Raw genomic sequence first — 14,652 nt, 5'->3', positions numbered from 1 at the left:
ATTGTTTTGTTGCGCCACTCGGCGCAACATTAAAGGGGTGATACACACGCGAGTAAGTACGCGAACTTATGGCTCGCGACCTTTTTCGCGCGTGTATCACCGCAAGTACGCGTACTTTAAGTCCGCCGAGTAAGTACGCCGTCGATCCAACAAGTTTGAAATCTTACTCGTAACCCGTACGTGTATCACTGCCACGAGCCATGAGCCTCGAGCCATCATGTTATTGCGTTTAAAGTTACACTTACATTTTCACTAATTAAGCAAATTGCCTAGAAAAAATTCAATCGTTTATTGTTGAAAGGAGAAAAGGGTACAATTTATAAGTTTTGAGAAAACCGTAAAACACTATTTTAAGCTATACTAAATTATTTTGATTATTTGTTTTTGAGTAAACCTAATTATTTATAGGCTGTTTTATACTCCTGATGAAAATATTACCATCTTATCTATGATATTTTGTTTGTTTATGCCTACCTTGTATTAAATTAAAATAGATCAAAAACAAGTGCTATACTTCACATCATTATTTTGACAGCTTACCACACTTATAAAAAATCAAATTAGTCTTCTATTTAACAAAACCTGATCAAAAAAATAATCAAACTCTACTAAAAAACATAAGATTTCAGCAAAATTAGGTACACAGAAAATAAAAAATTTAACCACGAGGACGGGTTCTAAATTTTTTGCTACCGACGGCGACCGCGATCTTTAAAAGCGCGTACTTTAAGTCTGCCGTGTATCACCGACGGCGAGCCGAGTAAGTCCGCGATCTTTAAACCCGCGTACTTAAAGATTGCGTGTGTATCACGCGCTTTACTCTATTGGCACAGTCCCAACATTGGTATGCTGACTGACGGCACTTTCAAAGCAGAGCCGGATTTAAGGCAGTGGGGACCCCTGGGCAGATTTGGTGAGGGGGCCCCTGGGCAGAATTGGTGTAGGGCCGGCCCTACCTCCTATCATTAAAAAAATTGTTATAACTTTGGTATACAGCCAAGTATAGGGTTTTCCCGTTTAGAAATAAAAAAATGCTGATCTACTTTTATAAATATATTTTAAAATAATAGAACAAATAATTGGACTTCGTAAGTCGTAGATTTTCACCCAAAGTAGAACTGGAAGTCGATATTTGAACCGACATTTTACTAATTTGGAGTCATTTTTACTACACTCTGCGTCATCATTGTTTAAACAGGAATGACTTCAAAACCGAAACTAAAGATTCAAACTCAACTTTTCAATACGCTTCGATTGATGTGTTACATGTACTATTTTTGCGGCTATAATGGCACTTCTTGTTATAACTTTTTAATCGGAAATGATATAAAAACCAAAATTTTACATTTGTTCTCATCTTGCTAAGGCACGTCGAATGATATATCGCTTATACTATTTCGGTGACTTTAAAACAGTACTTACGGTTGCAACTCTAAAACCGGAAGTCCGATGTCAAATTTCACATATTTAATACCATCCTTGGGTCATAAGCTTTCATTCGACACTTCATTTGCCATTATATCTGTATTAATAATGAAGGAGCTGTATTTGCGGACGGACAGATAGTCATGTATATCAGACAATATATGTACAATAATGTACAGACAATATACAGTCGAACCCGCTTATTAGAGTACCGGTTATAGGAATATCCCGGTTTATGAAATATAAATTCGAGGTCCCGAAACGTTTCCATTTACTCCTTAATAAATTTATCCGTTTATTGGAATACGTATTAATAAAACAAGACCGCTTATTTAAATTATGTCTTGTATTATGGTTTCTCGTCAAGGGCTTCGAAGGCCTGTAGGTAGTGCTGTTTTATTTATATTATTTGGGTTTGTCAGATAGGTAACAAATATTTTATTGCGTTGTTATGAGTACCAATTCAGTCGTTTACCGACAAATTCAGTCGTAAAATAATTTATACATATTGCCACCCAGTTGCCTGTTATAAAGTTTTTAAGAAACAGTTCGCCCATCCTAATCGCTTGTAAAGTTATAAAACGTTTTCGGGATGGCCAAACCATTGTAAATTTTTCTAATTTTTATAATTTATTCAGATCAACAAAAGTGACTAGTATTTTATGTAACAAAAAACCAAGCTACAAATTACCGATTATTTTTCGAGACTAAATAAATAATTTTCTTATTAAGTATATTATCTATTTTAATGCGAAAATATTTACATATTCTATATATTGCATACATTTCATATTAATTACTGTATGCATCCACATAATATAATGTAATTTGATTTTTAAATAAATACGTTGCGCTATTGTATTATTGATATAAAAAGACCTAAAACCATATATACTCCATCTAATTTACTTACCGTTGCACGTCATCCGCGTCATAGCCCGAGACGTCACATGATACCAACACGAAATATTTAGGCGGTAGGTGTGTTCTTTTTTAGAATCACTTTGCCGAGTACACTGGCGTTACACCACTATGCTATATACGCGTAGAAATAATATTTAAAGATTGCTATTAATGTTAACTTAAAGAAATACACAATAATTTGTTTCATTTAATTTGTATAAATGGATTATAAAGCGTTTTTATGAAGCACATTTGTTCGGAATACACTGTAACTATAATCGAACGAAGGTGATATTTTGGTATTAATCGGTAACATTTATTTGACAGTTGCGGTGATGACACTTCATATTTGTTTATATTCTTTACTATAAGTACTTGTTTCATTATATTTACTGTTTTTATTATGTACTTTAACGTAAGATTATAACTTAATTCTTGTTTTCTATTTCTAAAGTTTTTATTTATTTATATTGAATATTAATTTGTTTTGCTGTATAATCCACTTCCGCAAAAATTGTGTGATGTATTTGATTTAAGATGAATTCAAGAATTTTTTGTAATAGGGCTTTTCATTCACAGTCATTTGTTTCGAGCTTTTGTCATGTGTCACATAATATTAATATATCTACGTCATACGTTATTGGTATATACAAATGATACAAACCAAAGACGTATGACGTAGCTATATTAATATTATGTGACACATGACAGAAGCTCGAAACAAATGACAATCGATGAAAAGCCCTATTGGGCAACAATGTCAACTTAGATCTCTAACGTAAATAATGACGTGCAACGGTAAGTAAATTAGACGGACTGTACATATACATACATATTAACATAGTAATATGTACTATTATTACGTATATTCGGTACACTTCTTACGGCTAGCCACCAATGATCGGTTATTAGAATATCCCGGTTATAAGAATATTTTTGCTTGGCACGAAGGCTATTCTAATAAACGGGTTCGACTGTATCACTTGTACTATTTCGGTGACTTTAGAATAGTACTCCTGGTCGCATTTCTAAAACGTGAAGTCCTAGGTCAAATTTCTCACCTTGAGTACCATCCTTGGATTATAAGCTTTCTTTCGCCACCTCATTTGTCATTCTACCTGGTATAGTGACGGGGAAGTTATATTCGCGGTCGGACGGACAGAGAGCCTAGGTCAAATTTATCACCGTTAGTACCATTCTTGAATTGTAAGCTTTTATTTGACACCTTATTTTGTCATTCTACCTGGTAAAATTTACTGCAAATAACTAAAATAATAACACTAAGTATTAGTGAAAAAATGTTATAGAACAAAAGTTCCTTAGAATTATGTAGTCAGTTTATCCATTTCCGGACTTATTTTGAACTTATATTTTTTCTTACCCGAGAAGGGGTGAAACTCATCCCTAGAGCAAAAGCACAAATCGGCACAATATCACTTTTTTTTTCTTTGACATGTTAGCTATCTGTATGCCCATATCAATCCAAGCGGTTTTTTTAAATTTGGAGCAAAAACCGTGAGTCAAGAGACTCTGGGTACCAGTAACAATGAGAGCATACAGCACAATTTTATTTAAAAATTCGCACCTTTTGAATAATTTTAAAAATTAGCATTTAAACATATTAGCATAATTCTTTACAGTTAAAAATCCAATGTACAATTTAAATATTTTCCGGCCTGGTCTGACCATGTTTGTATGAGTAGCATGACTTTATTTAAATTTTTATAGTTTAAAAATCCCTAACCCTCCAAATACTAGATACAAAAATTCTAGGCTGTCACAAAAATAAAATAAAAACTTACCTTTTTCAACAGGGGTAACAGTCCGAAATAATACAAACAGGTGAGTAATATTGCTGTTAATAGATAAGTCAGCAACTACATAAGTCAGAAAACAAATGAGTGGTTTAAGTGTTTAGTGCCAGATTTGCTTATTCCACGATTTTTGTCGAGATAATTTAAGGTCAAACTCGTAACCAAATTAGAAAATTATGACTCAACAAAAAGGACTGAATTCCACTTGATTACGTTCTGAGTATTTTGCAGTCCATGCAAAAAGGGTATTTAAAAAATATGTATTTATATGATCTAGTAGACAAATAAATTATTGTAGGTGTAGGAGGCAAGTTTGGCTCCAATTCGAGTTCAAACTTTTTTAATGTGGAGTAAGTAATAAATGTTTTGAATGCGGTATCACTGTTACTATACTCAGTGGCGTAGTGTCACGTCAACATAACGATAAATAAGACAGTATTTTTGATATAACATAATTGTGTGTTTGCATAAAACAAAAATTATTTCATGTGAATAATGTGCTGATTTTTTATGTTTTGGGGTTTTGTGGGGGCCCCTCAGAATGTGGGGGCCCCGGGCAGCTACCCAGCCTGCCCTCCCTTAAATCCGGCCCTGTTTCAAAGTAGTTCCAACGCTCTTTGAACAATAAACTAAAGTTTGTTTGAACAACAAACTAAACTAAAGTTATACAATTCATGGACTAAAGGACAATGTGGCCATTCCTCTGGTATTCGCTCTATTGCCGAATAAGACAGAACAGACTTATGTATATTACATTATTAGAATAAATAAAAAAATTTTTGCCTGCTTGTGCAACACCAAGTACTATCATGACTGATTTTGAATTGGCGATGATAAATGCTGTACAACAAGAGTTATCAGATACTGTACATAGGAGATGCTTTTTTCATTTTTGTCAATGCATCTTTCGCCATATCCAGTCCAACGGTTTTCAAAGGGAATATAAGCAGAATCCACAGACAGCTTTAACTTTAAAAATGCTTCCAGCCTTGGCATTTGTTCCTACAAATGACGTGGTTAATGCGTTTGATGATCTCTGCGACCAGAACATTTTCCCACCAGAGTTTCAGGCTGTCCTGGATTATTTCGAAGATACCTGGATTGGCCGGCCACAACGCAGGTGACATCAATGACGTCAACCACTTTTTGCCCATGCCATGTGGAATTTTTACGATGGAGTACGTCTTTCTAAAACAAATAATTTTATCGAAGGTTGGCATCGCCGATTTCAAATGCAAATAAGTGCGGACCATCCAAGCATTTGGAAATTTATTTCCGCCCTAAAACGTGAACAAAGTTTACATGAACTAAAAACAGTACATAAGTGGCGAACAACTTTAAGTGGGTCATAGGAGATATAGACACACTGCTGATAGGTTATTGCGTTTAATTAACAATTATGAACCACAAATCTGATTATATACGTGGAATTTCACATACATAATTTGTCATATTAAAATTGTCTTTCTTAGGTAAGTATGTATTTACCTGCATATTATTATTTTGCATTATTGTCAATAAATATTTTAGATATAATTTTCTTTTTTATTCGAGTAATTTGTATTTCGAGCAATTTTCATGTCGAGCAATTGATTTTCGAGCAATATACGTATTAAAAAATAATCTTACGAATATCACACGACAGTAAGAATAAATAAGAAAATAATGCTTCATTTTTACTCAAATTTGTTGTCATTGGGCAATAGCCACTCGAGCCCTGCGGGCACTCGTGTCTATCGCCAGACATCAAATTTTCGAAAAACTGTCGCATTATTATTTTCAATTTATTCTCACTCTCTTGTGATATTATACCCGATAATTTTTGATAATTTCCCGTCGTCAAGTATATTACGTCAGATGCCCTTCGTTGCTATGAAAAAATACATTCAGTGACATTAATGACAATTAATGTTTTAAAAATTATAAAAGTGATGACTTTTAACCGTAAAATATTTATAACAACTCTGTGTTTAATTGTACTAATTTGTACTTACAAAATTATTAACCGTAATAGTTATTTATGATATAAGTGTTAAAAGTACACGTTTAAGGCACGCATGTGAAAGTTTGCAGAATGAGCGATAGCGAGTTCTGCAATCCACATGAGTGCCTTAAAAATGTACTTTTTAACACGCATATCATACAATATTTTTTCTACAAACGTAATTACAGGACAATATCTACAAAAACTTTTACTTGAACTTGACTGACATTCCATTTTTATATTTTTTTGACATTACATCCAAATTGCCTATACGCTGTGAGCTCGTACGTAGAGGGGATATTTACAAATTCGCGAACGCCAGTAGTGACAAGTTTGTAAACGTTTACCGGAAATTTGACATAAATGTCAAAGTGATTAATTTAAAATTAAAATTAAAAACATTAATTATAAACAATATTAGTTGGTCAAAGCTGTGATATATATTTTTACCTTAAATATACTTACGTTTTAAATACTGAATTTAAGTTTTTTTAATGTTCCGTAATATCTAATTATAAATAATCTATTATAATCTTAGCGCCATCTACACGATTATTGTCAAAGTATCCGAAGTAAGAAATTGATATTTTATCAATAGAACGTCAAAATGATTAGAAAAATCTTAAAAAAATCGATTACAATTTAATTACTTTTTTGCGTTGTAAATATTAAGCGATAACAATTAAATAATAAATTTAAAAATTACCAGTAAAAGTTGAATTAGTAACCGCTAGGAGCGACACCAGCGAAGCTCACAGCGTATACGGTCAATACGAATTGCAGTGCCATAAAAATTTTAAAGCACTAGTGCCTTAAAGTAGCATTTTTAACGCTCGTATGGAGTGCTAAAAATTGCATTTTTAACACTACTGCTTTAAAAAATGTTTAAGGCACTGCAGTTCGTATTGACCGTATATGCAATTTTGATGTAATGTCAAAAAAATATAAAATTGGAATGTCAGTCAAGGTCAAGTAAAAGTTTTTGTGGATATTGTCCTGTAATTACGTTTGTAGAAAAAATATTTTATGATATGCGTGTTAAAAATTACATTTTTAAGGCACTCATGTGAATTGCAGAACTCGCTATCGCTCATTCTGCAAACTTTCACATGCGTGCCTTAAACGTGTACTTTTAACACTTATACCATAAATAACTATATAACAACTGTGTGTTTAATTGTACTAATTTGTACTTACATAAATAAATTACAATAAAATTTTGGTTTTAAACAGTTTTATTCATAAAATAATCGCAACAAATTGCACTCGATCTCTAAAATTAATATATAATTTTTGCTCTCGTGACACTTTGACATAATTTCACTCGTCTTCGGCTTGTGAAATTAAAACTGTCAAAGTGTCACTCGGGAAAAATTCAATAATTTTAGAGCTCTTGTGCAATTACTACTGATTATTTCATTCATAGGAGATTCTGACCAATAGAAAGCTACAGAAATCTGAATTAAATCGATAATTTTTGATAATCTCCCGTCGTTAAGTATATTACGTCAGATGCCCTTCGTTGCTACGAAAAAATACATTCAGTGACATTAATGACAATTAATGTTTTAAAAATTATAAAAGTGATGACTTTCAATCGTCCAATATTTATAAAAACTGTGTGTTTAATGGTACTTACATAAATAAATTACAATCAAATTTTGGTTTTGAACAGTTTTATTCATGAAATAATCGCAACAAATTGCACTCGACCTCTGAAATTAATATAGAATTTTTGCTCTCGTGACACTTTGACATAATTTCACGAGCCGAAGGCTCGTGAAATTAAAACTGTCAAAGTGTCACTCGGGAAAAATTCAATAATTTCAGAGCTCTTGTGCAATTACTACTGATAATTTAGTCAATTAATATGGTGACTTAACTATACATAATTATAATAATTCTAAATATTATTAAAAAGATTAGTACCATACGCCGAAGAAATAGTTGGTGACTACCAGTGTGGTTTCAGGCCTGGCAGATCGACTATTGATAAAATATTTACAATAAGACAAATGCTTGAAAAGTATTGGGAATATAATCAGGACGTGCATCAGATCTTTATAGACTTCAAACAGGCTTATGATTCAATTAATCGTGCAACATTATGGAAGGCAATGATCGAGCTCGGCGTACCCAAGAAACTAGCAACACAAGCCGGTAACACAAAATGTGTGTAAGTAACTGCACAAGTTAGAATAGGGGGAAAAATATCAAATGCTTTCTGCGTAAATTCTGGACTGAGACAGGGAGATCCGTTGTCCCCATTGTTGTTTAACCTGGCCTTAGAATATGACATGTGAAAAATTTATCCAAAAATCAAACCAGACATAACTGCTCAGGGAGCAAAAATCATACTCGCCTTTGCCGATGACGTAGACGCAGTAGCACAATCAACATTAGAAATTGAGGATATTTTCTCGAGCTTTGAAGAAGCTGCATTAAACATCGGTCTAAAAATAAATGAAGACAAAACAAAATACATGGTCGTCTCAAAACAAGAACGACGGTGAATAAGGCAAAATATTACTATCAACGATCACAACTTCGAAGTGGTTAAAGAATTTAAATATCTAGGAGCAACAATCACAAATGACAATAAATTAAAACGAGAAGTTGAAACGAGAATAATGGCAGGAAACAGATCTTTCTTTGCAATGAAACATCTAATGAAGTCAAAACTCCTTTCACGAGGTGCAAAAATCCAGATATGTATATAAAACCATAATACGATCAGCATTCGCGTATGGAAGCGAAACATGGACGCTAACAAAAAGAGAAGTAAATAAATTGCTGGTGTGGGAATGTAAAATCCTTCGAATGATATATGGCCCTTGCAGAGACAGCGTGACAAACGAATGGAGGCGCAGATACAATAAGGAGCTAGAGTCTCTATTCGGAAAAGAAAATCTAGTCAGATATATAAAGGCCAATAAACTCAGATGGGCAGGGCATGTGATACGCAGTAACGACAATCGCCTTATAAACAGTGTGTTGTGGGAAAGGCCAGACGGAAGAAGGTCTGTAGGGCGGCCTAGAAAAAGGTGGAAAGATGCAGTCAAAGAAGATCTAGAGAAAATGGGAGTGCGACAATGGGAATTAGTGACACAGGACCGACAAACATGGAAGGCAATAGTAAGCGCGGCAAAGACTCACGAAGGGTTGTAGCGCCATTGATGATGATGATGAACTATCCATAAGAAATGGGCACATTTAGGAGAGGAAGATCGTCACTTCCCTGGTCCATAAGACGATGCTCAGTGGAATAACGACTTGACAGGGACCTAAGCGCGCGCTAGTCAATATATTTATGCAGCATAATAGTGGAGTCACTGAAGGTGGATATGAGCTATTACCTCCGATTTCGTTCAACCTCCATCGATTTGCATGAAAATTGGTGAGTGGTCAGAGGATATCTCAAGAAACAAAGGTGACATGGTGCCAAATTGCGCTTTTACCCTGGGGGTGGATGCCACCCCTTCTCGGGGTGAAAATTATTTTATTAAGAATAACCCCATAATTAGATAGGGGGACAAATTCTAAACAAAATTTGTTATATAAAGTTATTAAAATAAATCAAAACTTTTTGAGTTATTAAAGATCAAACATATTAATTTTTCGTAAGAAAAATGCATGTTTTTAACCGATTTTTTATATATAACTCAAAAACTATAAGTTTTTACAAAAAAGTTATTATTACCAAAATTGAAGCTAATAAAAAATTAAATAAACTCCTTACTAATGGTAGGGGAGCCCAAGCGGGGATTTTTGCAGTTACTCGAGCGCGTCAGATTATCATATGGGGAGAAACGTGGTACCCTGCAGATGTACCTCTGCCATATATTGGCTCTTAACACAGGGGAGTTCGTTTAGGGGGGCCCGAAAAAAAAAATCTATCCTTAAAAATACTCGAAATTGTCAGATTAAGATAAGGTAAGTTAAGTACATGCAAAACAGTGTATATTTAAAAAATCTGACGATTTGAGCGGGGCGTAAGGGAATTGGTGAGTCACAAAGTTTCACAAGAAAAAGGCGAATATTTCGCGAAATGAAAGTCAGATCGAAAAACTAAAAACTACACGTTCAATATTTTTCAAAAATCTATCGATAGATATCAAACACGACCCCTCGCAGAGAGGGGTGGGGTGTAAATTTTAAATTTTAAATACAAATCCCGCGATATTTAGTAAAATAAACATCATATCGAAAAACTGCAAAATACACTTATTTAATATTTTTGAAAAATATATCGAATGATACCAAATGCGACCCCCCACGGAGGTGGGGTGGGGGGTTACTTTAAAATCTTAAATGGGAGCCCCCATTTTTTATTGCATATTTGAATTCTCTGCATAAAAATAAACAACTTTTATTCGAAACATTTTTTCGAATTATGGATAGATGGCACTATATTCGGAAAAAACCATTAATGGAAATGGAAAATTAAATTAAAAAATGGCAAGCGCCCGCTAAAATGGAAAATTTTACTTAACTTTTTTTGGTTTTAGGACCTAATAATCACAACCCAATAGGTCCCCAAAGCGCTCGAGTGACTGCACATTTAGCATACTTTGCTCCCCTACCATAAAAAAACCTTTTAATATTAACTAAAAGTGAGTTATCGGTAATTGAATGCATATTTTTTTCGGCGAGTACCCAAATCTAAGTATTCAAGCTTAAATTACGGGGAAATGCTGTATTTTATAGCATAAACTTATTAAACATTTGTGAAAGTACATAGAAATATCTATCAAATAAGATCCCGATCAAGTTAATAGCGTTAAAATGTATGCTCCAAAAATTTTTCAAACTTTATCTTTTAAAAATTTTTCCAAAAAATGTTATCGTTTTTTTAATAACTCCGTTAATTTTTAAGATATCAGGTTAAACTAAAAACGGTTTGAAAGGTATTAAAGGGCTATTAAAACGCGTTGAAATTATTCTTTTACACCCCTTACTTTTTTTAAAATCAAAGATTAAATGGCCACGGTTACATGGTTCTCGCAGCAAAATTGAAGCTTTAAACGTTTCTATATCGGTTATTTTTCACCCTACAGAAATGGTAAATAGGTAAAATATTTTATATAGAAAAAACTAAAATTTCGTAATTTACCATTTTTTACGTATATTGAGTATTTTTATAGTTATTATCAAAAGAAGATGAAAATGACGATAATTTTAAAAATTATGATTTTTTTAAATTATATCTTTTTTTCAAAAATATGTATTCTAAACCGGTGAAAGTGGTTAAAATCATTACTTATGCTGATACAAAGAAATTTTTGTAAGAGTTACTATAAATTTTAATTTTTGTGGAAATAGCGTATGTTTTATTTTTCACTTTTTCCTAACAAATTTGAAAGGGTTCTCTTAGTTTCATCATAACTTGCTTAAATTTGATGCTATTAACTTCTCCTGGAGCTCATTTGTTAGGTATTCTGAAATATTTTGATAAATATTTAGCAGGTATATTTTATAAAATGCATCATTTTCCCGTTATTTAAGCTTGAATGCTTAGATTTGAGAACTCGTCGAAAAAAATATGCATTCAATTACCCATAACTCACTTTGAATTAACATTAGTTTAGTACTTTGAGTGAACAGTGTATTCAATTTTTATTGTCTTCAATTTTGATAATAATAAATTTTTTGTAAAAGCTAATATTTTTGAGTTATACGTGAAAAACAGCTTTAAAACCTGCATTTTTTAACGAAAAAATTAAATTTTTGATCTTTAATAACTCAAAAAGTATTGTAGTCCATTCTTTCACGGTTTTTGCTCTAAATTTTAAAGAACCGCTTGGACTGACATGAAATTTGGCATACGTATAGCTTACATGTCAAAGAAAAAAAGTGATATTGTGCCGATATGTGCTTTTGCCCTGGGGGTGACTTTCACCCCCGGAAATGGGTAAACTGACTAATTTTAAGTAACTTTTGTTCTATAGAGCTTTTTCGCCAAGTCAACACTTTTCGAGTTATTTGCGAGTGAATATGTTCATTTTTCAACAAAATAACCACATTTTTAGACGGTTTTTCGCAAAGAACTCAAAAAGTAGGTATTTTGTCGAAAAAAATGTTTTTAGCAAAAATATAGCCTATAAAAAAGTAAAAAAATGGTGTACGCTTTAGGTCTCTGGATCTCGTAGAACTAGAGTTATAGCCAATGAAAAATAGATTCATATTCACCAAATTTCAAATAGACTATTTCGACGTGAAATATCGAAAAAATTAAGCACTTTTTGGGAAAACCCCATTATAACTTTTTTAAAGTGTTTAAAAAAAGATTTATTTCTGTTTTTACAAAAATTTCTATCATTAAATTTAAGCAAGTTACGTTCAAAATAAAATTGGTCCCTTTTGTTTTTGCAAAAAATATCGGGAAGACCACCCCCTAATTAGCAACTTAAATGAAATTAATCGTTACCGCTCCACAAATTATTTTACTTATGTTGTGTTTATATGATCTGTAAGTTTCGTCGATTCAAAGTGCTTATTTTTGAAAAAATTTGGTTTCAAAGTAAAATTTTTAAAAATTTAAATTTTGAAAAATATGCTTTTTTTCAAAATAACGTAAAAATTGTTAGAGATACCAAAAATCTCGAAAAACAAAAAAAAAGTCAGATTTGCTTTTCTGAATATCATGTATTTTTTTGTTTTTCTGTTAGACAAAAATTAATTAAGATTTGGTGTTTCTAAATTTGCATACATTCGTGATCAGTGACTCGTTCAACCCCTTTTAACTTCAGCCCTTTCAATAATAAGGACTTTGAACCTATGAAACTTACAGATCATATAAACAATATATACACGAGTCAAGAAACTTGTGAAGTCGTAACGATTAAGTTCATTTAAGATACTAATTAGGGGGTGATTTTCTCGATTTTTTTACCAAAACCAAAAGGGACTAACTTTATTTTGAGCGTAACTTGTTTAATTTTGATGCTAGAATTTTTTTTTATACAACAAAAATGAAGCTTTTTTTAAACACTTTAAATAAGTTGTAATGAGTTTTCCCCGAAATGTGCTTTATTTTTGTTTATTTCACGGTAAAGTATTCCATTTGGAATTTGACGAATATGAACCTATTTTTCATTAGCTATAACTTTGCTTCTACTAGGTGTAGAGACGTGACGTATACACCATTTTTTAAAAATTTTTACAGGCTATATTTTTGCTAAAAATGTTTTTTCGACAAAATACTTACTATTTGAGTTATTTGCGAAAAACCGTCTAAAAGCGTGGTTATTTTGTTGAAAAACTGAATATATTCACTGCCAAATAACTCGAAAAGTATTGACTTAGTGAAAAAACTCTATAGAACAAAAGTTACTTAAAATTAGCCAGTTTATCCATTTCCTGACTTTCTTTGGACGAATATTTTTTCACCCGCAAGAGGGGGTGAAAACCACCCCCAGGGCAAAAGCACATATCGACACAATATCACTTTTTTTCTTTGACTTGTTAGCTATGTGTATGCCAAATTTCATGACAATCCAAGCGGTTCTTTAAAATTTAGAGATTTTGCAATATTTTACCGTTAAAGAACGGACTATTGATTTATGTTAATAACTTAATATAACAAATTTTGCTTAGAATTTGACCCTCTATCGATTTATGGTATTATTTTTAATTAAATAATTTTCACCCCAGCGCAAGTTGGCATCATGTCACCTTTGTTCCTTGAGGTATCCTCTAATTACTCACCAATTTTCATGAAAATCGATGAAGGTTCAACGAAATCGTAGGTGAAAACCTTCAGTGACTGCACTATAATAAATTTTTATAAATAAGTACAAAAATATTACTTACAAAATTCCATAATGTAAAGAAACACTTCCCGTATTCTACGACCCCCCTTAACTGTGAAGGTATTTTAACCTTGTTCGATTTAATATTTTTTCCTACTGAGTCCGAACAATACAAACTGAATACATAAAACACTAGCACCGATAAATACACCAGTATAGCCGTAATACTTTTCGAACGATCCAACATTTTCAAACTCAAATTTGTCCAACTAACGCACTTTTTTTTCAAAGTTTTTTTCCTTTGGCACTATGTGTTGTGTTGGTATAACACTATTAACACAATAGTTACCTAGTTATCAAAATATAACTTGGAATAAGTGGATGTAATGATAATAGTAAGGTCATGAAACTTAACTATTAGTTTTGTAAGTTACTAATTGCAGTAAAATTATAAAAAACACGCGTATATGAATTACACCGTTGTTGTATGTCATTGAGAGTTCTCCTTTTTTATTAAGATACCTATGTTTGATACCGTACGTGGACAACTTTAATAAATTACAATTAACGGTCATTGGCGTAGGTCGTTACATAAAAGGTATTCCAAAAAAGTTTTTTATCTACTCTATGTCATATTATGTATAAGTTTTTAGTTTGTCAAAACTGTCATTATAGATATAGTCGGTTCGCTAAACTCAGACACAAGTGGCTAGTGATTTTAGTAAGTAATTTTGCCAATTTCGTAAAATTGGCCCAAAAATAATTACTAAATAGT

General features: G+C 32.4%; 1 protein-coding gene across 1 annotated transcript in view; it reads right to left on the bottom strand.

The window, feature by feature from the left end:
- The window catches only part of LOC126878435 (androgen-dependent TFPI-regulating protein-like), a 43,451-nt gene extending 29,096 nt beyond the window's left edge, over positions 1-14,355 (bottom strand). Inside the window, exon 1 of the mRNA XM_028275493.2 lies at positions 13,939-14,355. Coding sequence (XP_028131294.1) covers positions 13,939-14,124 — 186 coding nt within the window. The 5' untranslated portion in view covers positions 14,125-14,355. The remainder of the gene's footprint in view (positions 1-13,938) is intronic.
- Between the last annotated feature and the right edge of the window lie 297 nt (positions 14,356-14,652).

This window comes from Diabrotica virgifera, chromosome 6, assembly GCF_917563875.1.
Source record: "Diabrotica virgifera virgifera chromosome 6, PGI_DIABVI_V3a".
Taxonomy (NCBI): Eukaryota; Metazoa; Arthropoda; class Insecta; order Coleoptera; family Chrysomelidae; genus Diabrotica; species Diabrotica virgifera.
The sequence above is the reverse complement of the archived record's forward strand: the minus strand, read 5'-3'. Positions and strand labels throughout refer to the sequence as shown.